The 20,533-nt window shown below is 39.9% G+C and overlaps 1 protein-coding gene across 2 annotated transcripts in view; it reads left to right on the top strand.

The window, feature by feature from the left end:
* Positions 1–20,533, top strand: part of slit3 (slit homolog 3 (Drosophila)) — a 247,638-nt gene that overhangs the window by 206,843 nt on the left and 20,262 nt on the right. For both annotated transcript variants that reach the window (XM_085283729.1, XM_085283739.1), the window contains 8 exons: positions 6,122–6,190; positions 6,320–6,391; positions 7,745–7,816; positions 11,141–11,212; positions 11,308–11,390; positions 11,510–11,590; positions 13,185–13,309; positions 15,331–15,428. In XM_085283729.1, coding sequence (XP_085139855.1) covers positions 6,122–6,190; positions 6,320–6,391; positions 7,745–7,816; positions 11,141–11,212; positions 11,308–11,390; positions 11,510–11,590; positions 13,185–13,309; positions 15,331–15,428 — 672 coding nt within the window. The remainder of the gene's footprint in view (positions 1–6,121; positions 6,191–6,319; positions 6,392–7,744; positions 7,817–11,140; positions 11,213–11,307; positions 11,391–11,509; positions 11,591–13,184; positions 13,310–15,330; positions 15,429–20,533) is intronic.

Here is a 20,533-nt window from a genome sequence, read left to right as displayed (position 1 = left end):
CTTTCGTTCTACACGGTGCATTTCAAGGTCCTGCACCCATCCGTCGGTAAACTGTACCTGGACTTGTTGCAGTGACCGGAAGTTACTAAACTTCATGAGTGTATGCACTCACTCCAAGAACCGTATGATTATTAATATGCATATAAATAAAGAAGCTATTTTGTGCAAAGATGTCAACTGTAAGAATGCTGTGCATAAACATTTACTCTGCTCCATGTATGATGATATAGTGACTGCTCTGTATAAAAGTGGCACACTGCTTGATAAACAATATAAGCATAAGAAACCTAACATCAGACCTGGCTGGAAAGAACATGTATCCATGTACCATGATGAAGCTCGCATAGCTTATAAATGTTGGGCCATGGCTGGAAGACCTAAACAAGGCCCAGAATTTGAACAGAAAAAATGTGCGAATGCCAGATATAAGTACGCTGTTCGCTTTATAACTAAAAATGAGCAAATGCTAAGAGCAGATTCTTTGGCCAGGAAAATGCTGTGTAATAATACGGCAGATTTTTGGAAAGAGGTGAAAGCTCTTAATAACTGTAAACCATCTCTACCATCAACTGTTGAAGGTGTTTCTGGGGCAGATAACATTGCAGCATTATGGAGACAGCATTACAGTGCGTTGTTTAACTGTATAAAAAGTGAACCATATGAGGACAATCTTGACATGAGTAATGACACAATAAGTGTAAGGACACATGAAGTATATGAAGCCATTCATAGGTTGTCTGATAATAAATCCTCTGGTTTGGATCACATCACTGCAGAACATTTAAAACATGCTAGTGTAAGGCTAGCTCCTCTTTTAGCACTCTGTTTCACTGGGTTTATGATTCATGGCATATTACCAGACTCAATGCTGTGTATTTTACTGGTACCAGTTATGAAGGACAAAGCTGCAAAAGTGAGCTGTTTGGATAATTACAGGCCGATTGCACTAGCCAGTATTTTATCTAAGGTGTTAGAAAGAATCCTGTTTGATAGAGTTAGTGTGTTCATCTCTTCTCTGGATAATCAGTTTGGCTTCAAACCAAAGCACGGCACTGACATGTGCATATATGCACTCAAGGAAATAGTCAGTTTGTACAGGGCTAAAAATTCATCTGTCCTCATGTCTTTCATTGATGCCTCTAAGGCTTTTGATCGAGTGAACCACAGAAACCTTTTTGATAAAATGAAGAGACGGGGAGTTCCTCAGTACATCGTGAGGATTCTCTCTTACTGGTACGCTCAGAACATGCAGGTTAAATGGGGAAGCAGTATTTCTGCCCCCTTTGGTGTCAGCAATGGTGTTAGACGGGGTGGGATTTTGTCTCCAATTTTATTTAATTTGTATGTTGATGATTTGTCCATACAACTGAGAGCCTGTAACACTGGGTGTATATTAGGTAAAGCACTGATAAATCATCTTATGTATGCAGATGACCTGGTTGTTTTTAGTCCAAGCAGTGCTGGGTTACAGGATCTTCTTAATGTCTGTACTGAATATGGTGTGCAATATGACATTGAGTACAATGCTGCTAAAAGTGCTGTTTTGATATGTAGAACCAAGCAGGATAAACAGCTAAATTTCCCTTTGTTTAAACTGGCACAAAAAACTCTTGAAGTTCATAAAAAGGTGAAATACCTCGGTCACTTTATTACTGAGCAAATGAATGATGATGATGACATATACAGACAACGGTGTAAGCTCTATGTGCAGGCAAATACTATTGCACGCAAATTCAGCTTTTGTTCACTTCCAGTTAAAGTGGCTTTGTTTAAAGCGTATTGCACACCGCTATATACTGCCCCCTTGTGGTCATCCTACAAACAATGTAGCATGCAGAAGCTGCATGTTGCATATAATGATGCGATGAGAATCCTTTGCAGGATACCTAGAAGTGGTAGTGCCAGCCAGATGTTTGTAGCTGTGGGTGTTTGGACTTTTAAAGCACTTTTAAGGAAGCTAATGTTCAATTTTAGAGAACGACTGGATGGTTCGAGTAACAGTATAATTTTTGCACTTACAGATCCAACACTGAGTGGTTCCCGTTACTCATCCAGTCTCAGAAAGCACTGGTTAAAGTGTTTGTGTATTTATTGATTTATTTTAAGTAATTGTGTTTTATGTATATTATGGTTTTATGTTTTTACAAATGTTTTAGATACTTATTTATATACATATATATATTTAATGGTGTATACCTTGTGTTGGGGGGGGGGGGGGGGGGGAGTGTTGTGTGTGTGTGTGTGTTTTTTTTTTTTTTGTTTTTTTTTTGTCTTGTTTTTATGGACATGAAGTCTGCCAATTAAGATTGAATTGAATTATAAAGATCCATTAGAGTGTTCATCATATCGTCCTATATCACTCTTAAATGTAGATTTAAAAATACTGTCAAAAACACTTGCTCTCAGGCTAGAGCAACATCTACCATTGTTAATTTCTCCAGATCAGACAGGTTTCGTGAAGGGTAGGCATGGTTTTTTCAACCTGCGCAGGTTTTTGAACATATTACACACCAAGTCAACTACAACCCCTGAAATTGCCTTATTACTCGATGCTGAGAAGGCATTTGACCGGGTGGAGTGGGATTATCTGTTTTATACTCTGCATAAATTTGGATTTGGCCCTAATTTCATTTCATGGATTCAGTTACTTTACTCCTCACCTATGGCACGTGTTAGAACAAATTCGTTATTCTCTTCTTATTTCCCACTTCTCCGTGGTACGAGACAAGGTTGTCCCTTATCCCCTCTTCTTTTTGCATTATCAATTGAACCACTGGCGATTAAACTGCGAGCTGACAGTTGCATTAAGGGCATCTTCAGAGGTGACCAGGAGCACAAAATATCCTTATATGCTGACGACCTCCTGCTGTATATGTCAGAGCCTTTATGCTCTCTTCCCCGTGCTCTTGCCATTTTTGAATGTTTTGGTAATATTTCAGGTTACAAGTTAAATCTGCATAAAAGTGAACTTCTCTGTGTCAACTCTATAGCCAGAAAGATTTCATTTTCAGGTTTTCAATTTAGCGTTAAATCAGGGTATGTGACCTATCTGGGGTTTAAGGTTACCCACTCATACAAAGATCTTTATGAAAGAAACTTTGTCCCGCTGCTTAAAAATACTGAGACAGATCTTCAGAGGTGGAACAATTTACCACTGTCATTAATTGGCCGCGTCAATTCTATCAAAATGAACATACTTCCCAAGTTCCTTTACTTATTTCAATGTATCCCATGCTACTTACCCAATAAGTATTTTATAACACTGAATAAGCATATCTCTGCATTTATTTGGAATGGCAAAAGTCCACGAATTCGTAAAGATTTCATGCAGAGGACTAGGCCAATGGGTGGATTAGCCTTGCCAAACTTTCAGTCTTATTATTGGGCAGCAAATATTCGTAATATGCTGTACTGGATGAGTAATGTTACTACAGAGACTCCAGCTTGGCTCCAAATTGACTCATCCAATTGTGGCAAAATTTGCCTATCAGCTTTGTTGAGTTCAGCTCTCCCATTAGAACTATACACCTATAAACGTAACCCTTTGTTGTATGACTCGCTCAGATTCTGGGTGCAATGTAGGAAAAGGTTGGGGTTACACTTAATGTCAATTAAAGCACCTATCTGCTCAAACCATATGTTCCCACCCTCCATGATGGACTCTGCCTTTAAAATATGGGAAAGTAATGGCCTTAGAAATATCAAAGACCTTTTTGTAGATGGGATTTTTGCCTCATTCACGCAGCTCCTGAAGCAGTTTAATGTTCCTCGGCAACATTTTTTCCGCTATTTACAAATTCGTCACTTTGTAAAGAGTCGATTTCCTTCATTTCCGGAACTACCTGAGGAAACTTCTTTGGATAAAATTATTAATATAAACGTTCATAAGAGAGGGGCGATTAAAGAAATCTATGCTATACTATTAGATCTTCAATCTCCTTCTCTCTTCATCCTTAAAGCACAGTGGGAGAAAGACCTTGGGATGACTATAACAGATGAGCTCTGGCAATCTTTTCTCCAGAGGGTACACTCTTCTTCGATATGTGCCAGGCATGGGCTCCTTCAATTTAATGTCCTACACCGATTACATATCTCCAAGGAAAAGTTAGCCAAGTTCTATCCAGGAGCTGACCCTCTGTGTAACAGATGTAAAGCAGAAACAGGTTCGCTCCTTCATACCTTTTGGACATGCCCCAATCTTCATACCTATTGGGTGTCTATATTTAACACTCTGTCAGAGATGTATAACGTTAAATATGAGCCTTCTGCTCTAACGGCTATCTTTGGGGTGATACCTCAAGACATCACTTTGCCAAAATGCTATTCGAATTCTATTGCCTTTGCTTCACTTATCGCAAGGCGCCTTATACTTTTAAGATGGAAGCAGGAAGCTCCTCCCACACATGAACAGTGGCTTGCGGAGCTCATGAGGTTTTTACATTTAGAAAAGATGAGATATACACTGGCAGGTTCAACCACCAAATTTCTTAGGGCATGGCAGCCATTCTTGATGTACATGGAAACATTTAAAATGACCACCTTATCATGACCAGATACCATATCTCTATATCGCTATCATAGCTAACTGTACGCTGAATGTCCCTTATACATTTTATTTTTCTATTTGTTTGTTGTTGTTTGTTTGTTTTTTGTTGTTTTGTAGGAGTTTCTTTGGTTTGTTTGTTTGTTTTTTCCTTCTCTATTTCTGTTATCTTTTGGGGTATTGTAAATACTGAACAGCAAACTACTGTATGTTCAATGTTTTGTTGTTAACATGCTGCTGTGACTGAAAATAAAATTTATAAAAAAAAAAAAAAAGATTGAATTGAAATAAATATGCTAAGATGAGATAGCTGACTTCATCTAACTAGCAAATGTTGTCCAGGCTACGTTGGTGATACAGTTTTTTTTAATGTGTATGATATTTTTGTCATGCGATTTTAAAGCTGGTCCTACAACCGCATCCAAGAATAACATGCAGCTTATCTCAGAACTGTTGGTGACAATTATTCTTGGAGCTAGGTTTAATTGAGCTGCATTTTAAAGAGGTGCAATTTCACAATTTGTGTATATTTTCTAAGTTCACTATTTTGTCATGTGTTGAGAAAAACACAGATTTTAAAATTACATGGTCTAATATTTACATTTAGCATAACTGCAACATTATTTTTTCGTTTTTTTTTTTTAAAGACTCGAAAGGACTTGAAATTCAAAGTTTCAGACTTGTGACTTGACTCGGACTTTTACACCAGTGACTTGAGACTCGACTCTGACTTGCCTGACATTACTTGAGACTTGACTTGAGGATAAAGACTTGAGACTTACTTGAGACTTGCAAGACAATGACTTGGTCCCACCTCTGCAGTACACGTCTTGACAGACTAGCCCTGGGAGACAAAAAACAAAACAAAAACAGATCATAAACACACACACAAAAAAAAACTGTCAAGCTCTCGACCTGATGTGGCAACTTCTGGCTTGGTTGTTGCAGATCCTCCCATTGAGAACTCTATTTATTTCTCTCAGTCTACATGAAGATTGGGTCAGTTTGACACAGATGCTAATGTGTGCTGTCTGTAGAAGCTTGTGGTCCATAGGGAAATCGCAAACATACATGTGCAAATGATCTGAAAGGAATGTCTGTGGAGTGGCCCAGAAGTGCACAGCCACACAACCTTGAACGTGTGATGTCCATTCATCCATTTCCTTAATTGCTTGTTCAATTCAGGGTCACGGAGACTTTGACAAAGACAGACAACCATTCATACTCACATTTACACCTACAGCCAGTCACCAAATAACCTAATGGGAGATAAATGGGAGGTGGTCAGTTTTAAATGAGTTCTTTTGTTTTCTTCACAGTCAAAGCTAGTGGATGCAAGAAGCTCCATTCCTGTTATGCTGGTTGTTATGCATCTCATTCATTCACTCTTCTTACCAACAGCACAAACTTATACCCTTCTCTTCTTGTCTGCTTTCTGTATCATTCCACACTGTTGATGAGACACAAGTTACTAATCCAAAACTTTTACTTGCTCCCTTGGCATCAATTCACCCCTCCACATGGCTGTATTTGTGTATGTAATAAATACTATATTAAGTATGCATTTTTTTCTTGCAGTTACTTGGAGGGTAATATGCTGACATCTGTGCCCAAGGAGCTGGCAAACCTGAAACAGCTGTCGCTGGTGTATGTACCTCTCACATAACCTTGAACAGAATGCACATATGCCACGTCATTTTCCAGTTTACGAAACCAATATGGATGCATGCAGTATGTGTTTGTATGGGTCCCTCATGTAAGTTTCTGTCGACACAGGGACCTGAGCAACAACAGCATCAGTGCTTTGGCCCCATACACCTTTAACAACATGACTCAACTAGCCACACTGTAAGTTACCATGGCAACATATGTACCTATTGATGCATGCACCTGTACATGTGTACAGGTGCATGCACATGTACATATAATTTTTTTTTCTTTCCATACTTTTGTCTTCCTCCTAATTTCTCTTCGTCCTTGTTTTCATTTTCCAGTCTCTCGTTTAAGGTTTATCGCTTCTTCACCCCCCCCCCCCCACCCACCCCACACCCCCATCCACTCATCTCAGCCTCCTCTTGTATCTTCTTTTTCCTTTATTTCTATTCTAACATACACATATAATATGTTCTTTTTTGCCCCAATGCATTTTTCATATTTAAAATATTTTCCTTTTTAAAATGTTAAAATTTATCCTGTTGAAATGTTGGCTCTTCTTCCTGCTTTTATCCCATCTCCCTCTGTTTTTTTCTATTTATTTGTTTTTTTTTACCTCTGCAGGAATTTTCACAAAGTTACATAAATTATTCTTTTAATTTATGGAATTAACTTTAGTTTTGCCTTTCTTTTTAAGCAAAGAATCTATAAACACAATGGCTATATATCAACTTATATTTCATAAAGTCACATTGATTCACGCCTCCAAGCTACGTCCTGCAACTACAGATTTCTACTCTCTGCGCCTAGATAGCACCAGATACAAATCCTGTGCACAGCTCAATCACACCTAGGGAAGATTTGAAGGTAGCGGCAGAGAGGCGTGTTTCACTTTCCACATCAGATTTTCCAGGATTCATTATTCTTGGCTGTTGGGATCTTTTCTCAATGGGTCCAGGCCACTGGTGAAACAGAGAAGATGAGGATTAAGCTTCTTGACAGTCAGTAATTATCATTAGGCATTGCTTCATTGAGCATTATGCTGAGGAATAATCTTGGCTACTACCTTGGCTGCTATTTTCGTGAATATACATCTCAGATAGTGTCTGTTTATTACATTAGGATCATTATTAGCCACCATGATATTGTGTTCAAATAATAGTAGCATCCTTAAGGGACGCTTCATTATCTGTCATTTGTTGCCAAACTTAAATTTGGATTCATTAGCAGTTTTAAAAGAAATTACATTTAACTGTGGTGTGGGAGTTTGACTTTCCAGACTCTTCTTTGACCTTTGCCTCTGGCAGGTGTTTTTATCTTTAACTATTTTTTTCTAATGTATTTGAAATGTGCCCCTGGTGTTAATTTTCACTGTCTAGCCTTCAGTGGCAAAAGGTTCTGTACCAAGTTTTTATAAAAACCAAACCTACTGTGTCATCTCTTGAATAATCTTTTCATATTTTGAAAAAACAAACAAACAAAAAACCCAAAAAGCCTCCTGATGTAGAGTTAAATCGTGTGACCTTGTTTGTGTCCTTTGTCTTACAGAATCCTCAGTTATAACCAGATTCGCTGCATCCCTGTCCATGCCTTCGATGGGCTCAAGTCACTTCGCCTGCTGTGAGTAGCGAGCTTCATCTTTAAGTGCCGCAGTGGATTCAATATTCAACACTCCCCCTTGCCTGTTATATTACAGAGTTAAATCAAAGTTTAATCACTCCCCTGATTTCAGGCTGAGTGCCATATTAAGACCCACTTGCAAAATGAGTCACAGTCCACCCAATCATCTGTTGTTTCAGGGTACTAAAATAAGATAAAAGTCGCACTCTCCCATTTCTTTAATACTCCCTTTCTATCTGAATTCTTTGCCTCTCGCCATGTGCTTCTCCCTCTCGCTCTCCTCTATCTATCCTCTCCTCCTTTTCTCTCTCTTCCGCCCAATGTTGTGTTTGATGAATCGACCTTCAGCCTCTGTTTCTCTCAGTCATCCATTTGGCTGTCCACCCTCTGTCTCACAAACCCACATGCGTGCCTACACACAGTGTGCATGTGACTATTGCTGTCTGACCAGCTTGCCTCACACATATGGAACGAGCTGCACACACACAAAAATATGAATATACTATCCAATCTGTGTATGCGGTGCACACAAGTGTAAACATCTACATAACGTACTTGTATAACAGCAAATCGTATTGATCCTTAAGTGTGGGGTTGCTTGAGTATCATAAATCAACATTTATTAGTGTCAGTTTTGCTGTGATACCTTAAGTTTATTAAGTAAGGATGACACTGGTGAATATTTTAAGCTTTCATCAGAGATAATGTTAAGCCCTATTCTCTGAATAAAGCCTATAAGAATCACTGAAGGTTGAAGCTGGTTATCCTCGAAAGCTTTGTTTAGTTATGTCAAGGCTCCTTGAAAACACCCGTTCACTATAGTGAGGTCTGAAGCTAAAGCTGTAAATGAAAAAAATCTCAGAATGTTTACGTAAAGGTCATTTTTTTATCGCCATTTAAAGGGTCAGTTTACTCAAATTACAACTTCTGACAATATGATAGTGATTAAAGTGTGATGTCAGAAAGCCAAGACAACAGCAGTCTTTCCAATAGTCTTTCCAGCAAAGTCTCACAACCACATCTGAATTCTGCAGGAGAAAAAGCCACAAAAAAGCCAAGAGAGGTGGCTTTTGTCGATGAAAAACTACACGGCCTCAACCAAGGCTGCTTTTCTCTTTTGCTTTGCTGAATAACTTTGGATTTCTGCGCGGCCCAAGTGGTCTTGCTGTGGTTAGAGTGGTAAAATGTTTTTTGTTTCATAATCTAAAATATTTAAACAATGGCAGTGTTGAGGTTCTTAATCTTGGTACAACTCTTGGCTCAAAATATACTTTCATTTTCATATGAGTTAGCTTTCAGTGGTGATTATTGTGAGCAAAACTTTAGCAAGAAAAAGAGTTTCACTGTCAGAGAATTCAGATTTGTTTTCAGCCATTTCTCTTTGTACTGGCGTTATCTCTTATGATGCTTTCACCTCCCAGAAGTTAGTGACCGCTTTTTTTTCTTCTTCTTCTTCTTTTTTTTTTGCTTTCTTGCTTTCATTTTACTTGATGTTACCGTCGGGACTGATCCCTCTCTGCCCCCGCATAGCAACTGGTTGCCAGGCAGTCATCACTGTCACTTCCTCATTACCCACAACCCCCCTTGGGCTAGTCATAGACGGGGGCTGTGAGACCACCATACATTGCTACACAAACGCACACAGAGATGCACATAAACATTTAAAGGCATTAAGCAGCGATAACACACACACACACGCACGCACACACACACAAAAATCAAGTACACATACATACACATGCACAGTTTTTCCAATACTGCTGGTTTGATAGCTGTCCCCTGCTACAGCCCTTCACTCTAATGGAATGTGAACTTCTATCCAGCAGGCAGCACACTCCAATGGATAGACACACAAAGGACACACACACGCACACTCTGAAGTCTCTAAGCCCTCAGAGACAAAAAGTTTCAGACACACATCTACAGACACGAACACATACATGCAAACCCAGTGGTACATAACAAAAATGCACACATCAACACTAATACGCTTCTCGACCTGCAGTTTTCTACTGTGACACACATGATCGCTCGCACACCACCGTCTGCGAGATGACCGTATGAGACAGTTTATATTCCATTCAGAGACCCGAACAAGCTTTATTGCACAACAACGAAAAAAGGCTTTCTGTTTATTTTGTGTTATTCTTTCATAAATATTTTATTTATTTTCCATTATAGAAGGGTATGATGGTGTGTCTGCTACTGAGGAACCACAAATAAATTTGAATAATTTAGCATGCAGCTATAAGGGTTAGACTGGTGTATTAGCTTGCTCCAAAGTGAGTATTAGGCAACTGGGCAGTCACTTTCATTTAGCTCTGATATGATGGATGTGACGCAATAGGTTTTCCTTGGATATAATCCTTTTTAACATTGGTCAATAGCCCCTTGCCAGCTATGGTTAAACCTTAGCTGCACATTTAAGATACAAATCTAATTATTAAACCACAAGGTTAAAACTAATAGCTGTGTATAGTGTATGCACACTCAGTGGGCACTATGTTCGGTACACCTTGTTTGGGTTTTGCTCAATTAGTAAGAGGAGCAAAGTGTGCCAAGAAATTAACCTCTACTATTACACCGTACTAGTTTATCTACTAGTCAAAAGGTCAGTGGTTTGATCCCTGGCTCCACAAATCTTCTTCTAATTCTAATGTTGTTGCCATGGTTTTGGCTGATGTTTGATGCTAAATATTTGATTTAACAGGTAGTTGTTGTACCTAACAAATTGTACAGTGAGCCAATTATCATATATAGTTAGAACTCTATGCAGAAATATTTAATCAAGAGTCATATGTAATGCATATGTTTGGATTTTTTTCATCCCACAGAGTTCATTGTACCCTACCCTACCTTTCAGTCAATGGACACAGTGAGGGTCTGTAGAATGTCAACGTCCTTTTGTCTCAAGGCACCAAAATAGGAAAATATAAGAGACCCCAGCAAAGGTCCTGAGGTTATCTACAGAGTTAGATCACCACGCCTCATAAAGGCTCTCTACTGTGTATGACCTCTTGAAATTGTACCATATGAAGGGAGACCAACTAAAAACAAAAAGCATTTACTGAAGCAGTACTCACAAAATCATGTTGTGGTGCAAGTGGATAAGGACGTAACAGTGGACCGAGGTCAAAAGCTCTTTCACTTTTCCTCCCTTGCTACAAAAGAATGATTAAGAAACACAGAGTACCTAATTAAATTAATTAACTACAGAATAACAGTAACAGTAGGTCAAAATCTTCCTTTTTAAATGCGTAACAAGGTCGCTGGTATGATTAATATTTATATGCTCCTGTTTTGCTCTCTGCTTCTCTCCTCCAGGACTCTTCATGGTAATGACCTTTCAACTATTCCGGAGGGAGCTTTCAACCACCTCAGCTCTCTTTCCCACCTGTAAGTACAGCTTTGGTCTGTACTGCATCTGCACTTCTACATATGTGTATCCACAGAGTAAATGTGTATTGGTTTATGCTTTTAACTTTGTTTAGGGCTCTTGGTGCCAATCCATTGTACTGTAACTGTGATCTGCGCTGGCTCTCTCAGTGGGTCAAGGCTGGCTTTAAAGAGCCTGGTAAGAAATCACAGTCAATATGCTTGCATTTGTTCAACCAAAAACGTGTGTTCACCAACATCTAATGCTGCATATAAGAAAAATACTGAATATCTTTTGACTTAAAATTGGTATTTAAGGCATTGCTCGCTGTACTGGACCTCCTGACATGGCTGACAGACTGCTGCTCACCACACCATTAAACAGATTTCAGTGCAAAGGTAAGTACACATATTTTCATAGTACTAAGTGCAATATATTGTTTTACCACTCATGTAATCCCTGGATTTAGACTAGATTGGGCTGTTATTATATTTACAGACTCAAGTGTGTTTATTTCATTGTAGCTTTTGTTTGCAGTTTACTTTCTTCCCATTAAAACTACTGAGTTTTAGTTTTAGGCCATTTGGGAGAAAACATTATGACTTTAGCCTTGCCTTAGATTGAGTTTCACAGCTTTAGATGAGAATGGCTGCTCATGGTCAAAAATCGACAAGCTTATATGAAATGCAGATTATTTGTTTAGGCTGCTGAGGCTGTTTTTTTTTCCTGTTAGCTGGGTGGTAAGAGTAGTGGCTTAAAGCCCAAACATATTCGTTTGACTGATCCATTTTGAGTTGCCAGACACTCAAGCCTTTAGCCTGTTGGATCAGCTCAGCCGGTAATACATCATGCTATATTAGAGGATTGACCATAGATATAAATGTATAAAATAAATCCCCTCTACCTCTTGGCTGGATTCTGTAAACTCATATAGAATCAGCAGACCTCTAACATCACCTCATCAAGGGCTTCTCTGCTATCAGACCAGACGGGAAAGGGTCACAAAACGGCCGGAGGCTGAGCACCAAAAATCAAACCCACGTGCAGGAAACCCAAGGCGGAGGCAGAGTCAAGGGTTTAACAAAGGTTTATTAACTAACACCAAAATGACGTTCACGTTAGTTCTTGATTTAAGGCTTGATATATGGGGCGTGAGGCTCTTGGCCAGGGGAGAGGGATAAGCAAGGGGACAGGTCCAAGAAAGCAACGGCAGCTGCTGGTGAATAGGTACGTATGTGCAGGTGAGAGATGGAAGCGTTGAGGGAGAGGTGGTGCGGTCCAGGTGGGTTAGGTGGTGTGTGGCAGCTGTCCTGAGTGGTGAAGGTCCCGAGGTGGTGTAAGGACAGGGGGGCAGGCAGGTGAGGCAAGGAGATGAGTCCGAGAGCTGGCGGGTTAACCAGATTTCCAAGATGAGTGGTTCGGTGTGATGGAGTGTTCCTGGAGTAACTAGAACACGAGATTACAAGGTTAGTAGAGCACGTGAGATTCATGAACATGAGGCGTGAGGCGTGGTTACCAACATAGGGTAGTTGACAAACTGGCGAGGAAGCAGTGTCAGCAAGCAGCTTAAATCTCCAACCTGATTGCCTCAATCAGCTTCAGCTGAGGGAGGCTGTAGGCCCTGCCCATGGGTGGATACCAGGGAATTTTACAGCCACACAGCCAGACCATGACAAAAGGAACTGTGAAGCAGACTTCTTACACAGATAAAAGAAATATCATGAAAAGTGTAATCTGCTAAAAAGAATGAAGCTGCATTACATGACCATTGTTGACTATGTTTGTGAGTTTATAAAGTGGGCTGGGACTCCATGAGCAAACCTAGTGCTGCATAAAGATGCATCATGTCATGAACTAAAAATGATCCCATCTTACTCTACTTCTTGCCTCTACGTAGCTTGAGTTTGAGAGAGATCACACGTGTTCTTGTGCACATCTCTGACACTTTTCCTTCTTCTTTCTGCTTTCTCCCACTTCTGTTATCATTTGTAGGTCCAGTGGATATCAACCTGATGTCAAAGTGCGCCCCCTGCCTTTCAGCTCCCTGCCAAAATAATGGTACCTGTGTCTCCAATGCCGCAGGATCTTACCACTGCACCTGTCCGTATGGATTCAAGGTAAGAATATCAGCAGACAGAGACGCACTGAAGGTGGCGGTCAGACATAATATGTTTCGCTTCTAAAACTTGTTTTCTTGGTCCACATCTGAAACTATAATATAGCCACTAGAATATACATTTTCCTTTTTTGGTCAGTGTGTACTTTAATTTATAAGTTTGATTAAACTTGCACTCCATCATGGTCTCATAAAAATGTTATATTGATTTATTGCAGTCATAATGCTTGGTTGTTATCAGGCTTGCCATACTTGCTGGTGTTTTTGGAAGTATTTACAAAGTGATTTATCAAAAGTGAACATTTTTTCAGTTGATATGGAGGCAGTCGAAATCAGTCCTTGAACCTCTGGTGCCGTGTTATTCCCGCGCCTACAGCCTTGTAACTGCGTACTATTTAGTGGTTCCTTTTTATTTCAACTCTTCTGAATTATAGAGTGCATCACGCAGCAAAGTTTCACTTTTTCTAGAAATAGTTGCTTTTTTGAAAGGTGTCCTAGATGACTAGCCAGGCTGCATAATCCTCTGGCATTAGGAGTATTATCAGGCTTAGCTCTGGCCTTGTATGCATAATGTATCTACTTGTCTATCAATAGAGAAATGAGGAGCGAAGCTGACTGCACTGTAGGTACTGAATGATCAAAAGATAAAGGGTGTAATAGCTGTCAATATTCATAGTTCGCATTAGAAAAGACATGCACATCTTCTACTCAGTGCAGTTTGCATAGGCGAGCATGTGCATATCAGTGGTGTCTTACTGCACATTGCAAAAAAAGAAAGTCATAAATAGTTGTTTATGACACTGATTTTAAATGTAGGGGTTGCTTTCATCCTGTAGCATGAACGGAGGATCCAAAGTAGAACTAATGGTGACTGAGACTGTACTCATTGTACTCATCGGCATACCCCTTATTTGCGTATCTGTATTTAGAGATCCTTGAGCTCCAGCTTCTAAAGAATAGACTGCATGCATATCTGTTTGTGCTTGTTTGCATGTATATGTGCACGTGAGTATCTGTGCAAGGACTTTAGGTTTTACAAGAACACATGCTGCATAACCTTTGCACTTTTGCAGGAGAAAGCCTTGGTCTTGCTTTTAATTAACACATCATTTGCCAAGGTCACAGTGCGGGAAGGACTGCTGGAGTGTGCATGCCTGTGTATGTTTGTGTCTGTGTATGTACATGTCTATGTGTATGTTTTTCTTACTGGCATCCACTGGGACAACATTAATTAAAATGTGTGAAGACTCAAAGAAGCAACTAGGAACATGAGGAGTGAGAATAAGAAGGGAAGACATGAGGAATAAACAACAATTAAGTACAGAAGATGGGATGATAGAGGTGTGAGTTAAAGAAAGGAACAAGAAATGTCATAGGTAAGGTGTTGTGGGAGAAATGGAGAGAACACATAGTATAAAGGAACAGTGAGAAATATGTTGAGAAATGAATGAAGGAGGCTGTGAACACAACATGAAGTTCTAAAGTAAAGAATAAAATAGAAAAGGAAATAAAAAGATGGGTTTAGATTAAAAACAAAAATAAAGCGCTTTGATCAGAACAAGTGGGTATATTGGCTGACAGAGGTTTTAGGACTCTGATGAATGAAACTTCTTACCAGGAAAAGTAATGAATCAAAGAAGTAGACATGTTTTATGAATATGTCCACTACATTTGTGGGTTTTTTTTTTTTACTACACCTTAAAAATATGTTGTCCTTAAAAAGAAAAACTACAAGAGCACAACATAAATAGTAAAAAGAACTTTATCAGTGGAACTATATATTTAGATATAATGTATATATAAATATATACACATATATATAGTTACATACATTTGTCTTTTCCCAAGTGGTCAATTTAAATACATTTAAATAAAATTAAGAACACTTAACTGTAATGTGCCGGACAGTAAAATTATGTCACTAGTGAAGAAGTTTGATGACAGCTTCACTTATTCCAGTAGTAACAGAAGACACAATATTCAGTTATTAACTGCTTTGCCATGTCTTGTCCTCTCCTTTAGGGTCAAGACTGTGAAATACCAATCAATGCCTGCATTAGCTTTCCTTGTTCTAATGGAGGAACCTGCCACATTCATCCTGGCCATGAAGACCACTTCAGGTACAACAGTGTTTGTTATTAAGTGTTATGCTATGTGGAAGTTTTGTCAGTGGTACCAGTTGTTAGTCTCAAAATTACGACTGGGTTCTGGGGTCTGCTGGCTGACGAACTTGCAGACAAGGGGGTATCTTTTATACCGCCACTGTAAACTATTTGCAACCAAATTGTAAGGAGGTGCAGCACCAATTTCCCCTTGTGACTGTCGTCAACCTCGAGCAACCACTAATGAACCACTAGGAGAATACACTAGGAGAATGCAGAGTTTTTCTGCATTTAAGTAAGATTTAATTAAGACAGCTTTAGTACTTTGACTACACCAGTTTTGCTTTCAAACCCTTGTGTAGCTGGCAGGTTTTGCACTAAAAATCAATGAGGCTATGGAAGAATTTGGTGTTAAACCAGGGATGGTTTTGAAAATGTGTTTTTTCATGTTTGACCAAGACACTGACGCCACTTTTGATACTTTAGATTCTATCCAGTTGTACTGTGTCTCTCACCCCATGACCCTACGACCCTAAATTGTATGAATAGTTAAGAAAATGGAGGAATGGATAATTCAAGGAGGTTATCCATTATTTATCTGATCCTTATATTCATGTTTTCACTTTCTCAAAGCATGCTGAACATGCTACTTCATTTTCAGGAACCTTCCTATTTTACATTCATACGCTTTCATACACTCAACAAAAATATAAACGCAACACCTTTGTTACTGCTCCCATTCCCCATGGGATGGACGTAGAGACCTAAAATTCATTCCAGATACACAATATAACCATCCCTCCCAAACAGTGGTCACAAATCAGTCCAAATGTGTGGTAGTGGGCACATCTGCTATATTGAGATAATCCATCCCACCTCACAGGTGTGCCACATCAGGATGCTGATCTGACATCATGAGTAGTGCACAGGTGTACCTCAGACTGCCCACAACAAAAGGCCACCCTGGAATGTGCAGTTTTTTGCGCTATTGGGGGTCTGGGGACCCAGAACCGGTCAGTATCTGGTGTGACCACCATTTGCCTCATGCAGTGCAACACATCGTCGCATGGAGTCTATCAGATTGTCAATTGTGGCCTGTGGAATGTTGGTCCACTCCACTTCAATGGCTGTGCGAGGTTGTTGGATATTCGTGGGAACTGGTACACGCTGTCGTATACGCCGGTCAAGCACATCCCGAACATGCTCAATGGGTGACATGTCCGGTGAGTATGCTGGCCATGCAAGAACTGGGACATTCTCAGCTGCCATCTGCCCTGAACAATGTGAACCATGATTCATCCATGAAGCGCACACCTCTCCAACGTGCCAGACGCCATCGAATGTGAGCATTTGCCCACACAAGTCTGTTACGGCGACGAGCTGGAGTCAGGTCAAGACTCCGATGAGGACGACGGGCATGCAGTTGAGCGTCCCTGAGACGGTTTCTGACAGTTTGTGCAGAAATTGTTTGGTTGTGCAAACCAATTGTTCCAGCAGCTGTCTGGGTGGCTGGTCTCAGACGATCTTGGAGGTGAACCTGCTGGATGTGGAGGTCCTGGGCTGGTGTGGTTACACGAGGTCTGCGGTTGTGAGGCCGGTTGGATGTGCTGCCATATTCTCTGAAACGCCTGTGGAGACGGCTTATGGTTGAGAAATGAACATTCAATGCACGGGCGACAGATCTGGTTGACATTCCTGCTGTCAGCATGCCAATTGCACGCTCCCTCATTGCTTGTGGCATCTGTGGCATTTTGCTGTGAGACAAAACTGCACATTCCAGGGTGGCCTTTTGTTGTGGGCAGTCTGAGGTACACCTGTGCACTACTCATGATGTCAGATCAGCATCCTGATGTGGCACACCTGTGAGGTGGGATGGATTATCTCAATATGGCAGATGTGCCCACTACCACACATTTGGACTGATTTGTGACCACTGTTTGGGAGGGATGGTTATATTGTGTATCTGGAATGAATTTTAGGTCTCTACGTCCATCCCATGGGGAATGGGAGCAGTAACAAAGGTGTTGCGTTTATATTTTTGTTGAGTGTATATTTAGACTCAGGAGCTGCCCAACACAATCATAGTGTGTGAATCCTAGCTGCAGTGCAACTCCAGTGGTCAAGAGCCTTTCAGTGGCAGTGCTTTAGGGAAAATAACATTGTGCATCACCCATTCACTTCCCCACCCATCTTTTCCCAACACATTCAGAATTGCAACCTGTTTTTGCACATGCGGTGCAGCTGAGGTGCAGGTTAGGTGAGAACGCAAATGTGTAATGTCAAAGGGTTTTTAACCTACTAACTCTCTCGTAGAAAGTCTGTGTAATTTCTGATTACATGCATAGGAGAATAGCACAGGTAATTGTCCAGAGAATTCACAGCAAGCAAATGTGTATTAGCTGTGCTGCCTTCTGCACCCTCAGTTCAAGCAGCATAAGCCTAAACCAAACAGAGTACTTCCAGCAGTGAGAAACAGATCATAAAGAAGGGTGTCTGTTGCCATCATTGTGTGTATGTGACCACATGATTTCCTCTGGGATTAATTACTATTCTGACTTTGATTCTGATAATATAGGGTATTATCCTCACCTGATCTTCTTGGGTTTTTTTTTTGAATATGCGATCGCATCTCTGCCAACTAGTATGTTCAACAGGCTGTTATCACCTCATTTAGTGGTTGTTGTTATGCTAGGAAAACATAGATGATGAGTTTTTCAACATATGAAGTAAATTAAGTTTTTACCCAGGAGACTAGACTTTTACTAAGCCAAACAACTGCTTGCTGATTGGTTTAGTTTACATACCAAATAACTGCTTGGTTAGTGTTAGGAAAGAAATATGGTTACTTTTTTGGTTGAAAGGTATTGCATGTTAGAAAGCTGTGCTTGCTAACCTACCAGAGTAGAGAGTCCAGTGGACGTTTTACTTGACCCAAAGATGGCCTATATAATCTCTCTACCTCTAGCAATAATTAGATAAATGATAATACACCTTCTGACCCACAGATGGCTACAAGAGGGCACCTGCTAGACATATCTAACTGCAGTGGTTAATGTTCATTTAATGGGTGGATAACACTCAAAGCAGATGTTTTACTCCTGGACTTTTGCACGCAACTTGAAATATTGAAAGTTACATTGCAGAATTGTTTAAGCATACTAAATTGCTACGACCTAAAACATTGAGAACTGCTTCCTTAAGCCTTCCATGTCCCCTATAATCTTAATCCTATTTGGACTAAAAAACTAAGGCCAGAGTTACTTTGTGCTGAAAATTATGGCACAAGCCGCAGACCAAAAGTAATCAAACGGCCAACAATTGTTTAGAAATGGGACTAATTAAAAACAGACCCTTTGCGGTATGACTTTTTAATGTGGTTCATTTTAAGCAAAACGGCCCTTTCACCATTAAATTGAATCAAACCGCATCAAATACACTATATTTCACTTAAGAAGTCTTTGAGACTTGCTAGTTGGATTTGTTATATTTTAGAATATAAATTCAATTTTCCTGCTTAATAACCGCCCATGGTAGAACAAATGCAATCTGTGTGTGTGTGAGAATCCTCGACCGTGCCTGCCCGGGTAATCAGTGCCGCTCCAAAACGTCACCCTTTGTCCAAGTCTTGTGACAAACAGCGGCTGTAATTGCAACAATTGTCATATATCTTTCTACCAGATTTGTCTCCTTCTCAACCCCAGTAACAAGGCCTTTGCCCTTTGAAAAGCTCTGATATGCTTCTGGCCTTTAAAGGCTTGTGTGGTAATGCTATTAGGGGTCTCTTTACCCTTTTCAGATGATTCCTTAATGGTAAAGAAACACAGGTAGATCCCTGTGACCTCTGAGAGAGACAGAAATAAAGGGAGAAAGACAGTAAGGGAAGGAGACCATGCCCCTTTGACATTTTAACATGTTATATAATCAGTTACGCATATTCAGGAAGTCCAATTAACTTTGGTTCTTAGCACAGCTCCATTTGTCAAACTATATCATTTAAATGTCAGGACTTGGATTTGATTGGTGAAACGGTGATCCTTGACCCAGTCAGTGGTTTCTGCATTTTTATTTCTTTTTTTTTCTCATGGGGAACAGTTAATATCTTCTTCCTTTCTTTTTACTTCATCACTCCTTTTATTTTTCCTTTATTTTCTCTTCTTCTGCTTCATTAAGTCATCTGGATTGGGAGTGGTCCCTTTGTCTCTGCTGCATAAGTATCCCACATTTTTCTGAATATTTTAGCCTGAACAACTTGCAATAATAGGCTCATTATATCTTAGAATATAAATTTATTTTATGTCATTTTGAGTGAAGGCTTAAGTGCAGGTTTTCTAAACTGGAAAACAGATAGGGAGGTGGTAACCAGTCAGTATTGTGAGATACATGAGAAAAAACTCCTTACTGTAGGTACCAAAGCTTTCATTTCACTTGTTGCGAAATGAAAGCGGTGAGAAAGAACTAAACACATTTTGTATGTACAAAAAAGTGGGAAGGACAAAGCATTGTGCCACAAAAACGAGTGAATGGGTTTGTGTGGGTTGATAATTGTCACTGACAAGCAGCTATCCTCTTGCTTCATTTATTGGGTGAACTTAATGTAAAATTCAGTTTTTCCCAATAAAAGTAATTTAAATCAATCATGTCTAGATGAACAGAAGAACAGAGAGTCGTGAGAGAGAGGGCGAGTTGTCAAAGGCAGCTGCGGTTGGATTTATTAGACTTAGAGTGTTTGTGTGTGGGTGAGTGATCTTCACCTAAAGGTAGTGTGATCTGTTTGAAGGAGTTATCCTGACTGAGATACAAAGGGTGAAAAGGGGGAAGAGATCAAGGGCTGACGAGAAAAGAGGTGGGTGAGGGAAAGAAGTGGAGGAGAGGAGGAAGCTTTGATAATTCCCTTTGAGTGGTCCAGGTGGGCGGCGTCCAACCGTAGTGGCATCAAACTAAGCGTATCTCAGCATTTTTTGTTCTCTTTTGTTTTTTTCTTCCTTTTAGCTGGAGGTGGGTGTTTTGTTTTAAAGTTTTTTCCTTTCACCTCAGTAGAAGCCTGAGGAATTTTGACTGATATTTATTAATAAAACATCTCCCATCAGAAAAGAGAGATGACATAAATCAAAAGGCTGTGTTTG

This window comes from Mchenga conophoros, linkage group LG2 (assembly GCF_057382185.1).
Source record: "Mchenga conophoros isolate Kocher_MC1m ecotype Shallow Benthic linkage group LG2, M_conophoros_male_GT1.1, whole genome shotgun sequence".
Lineage (NCBI taxonomy): Eukaryota > Metazoa > Chordata > Actinopteri > Cichliformes > Cichlidae > Mchenga > Mchenga conophoros.
The sequence above is the reverse complement of the archived record's forward strand: the minus strand, read 5'-3'. Positions and strand labels throughout refer to the sequence as shown.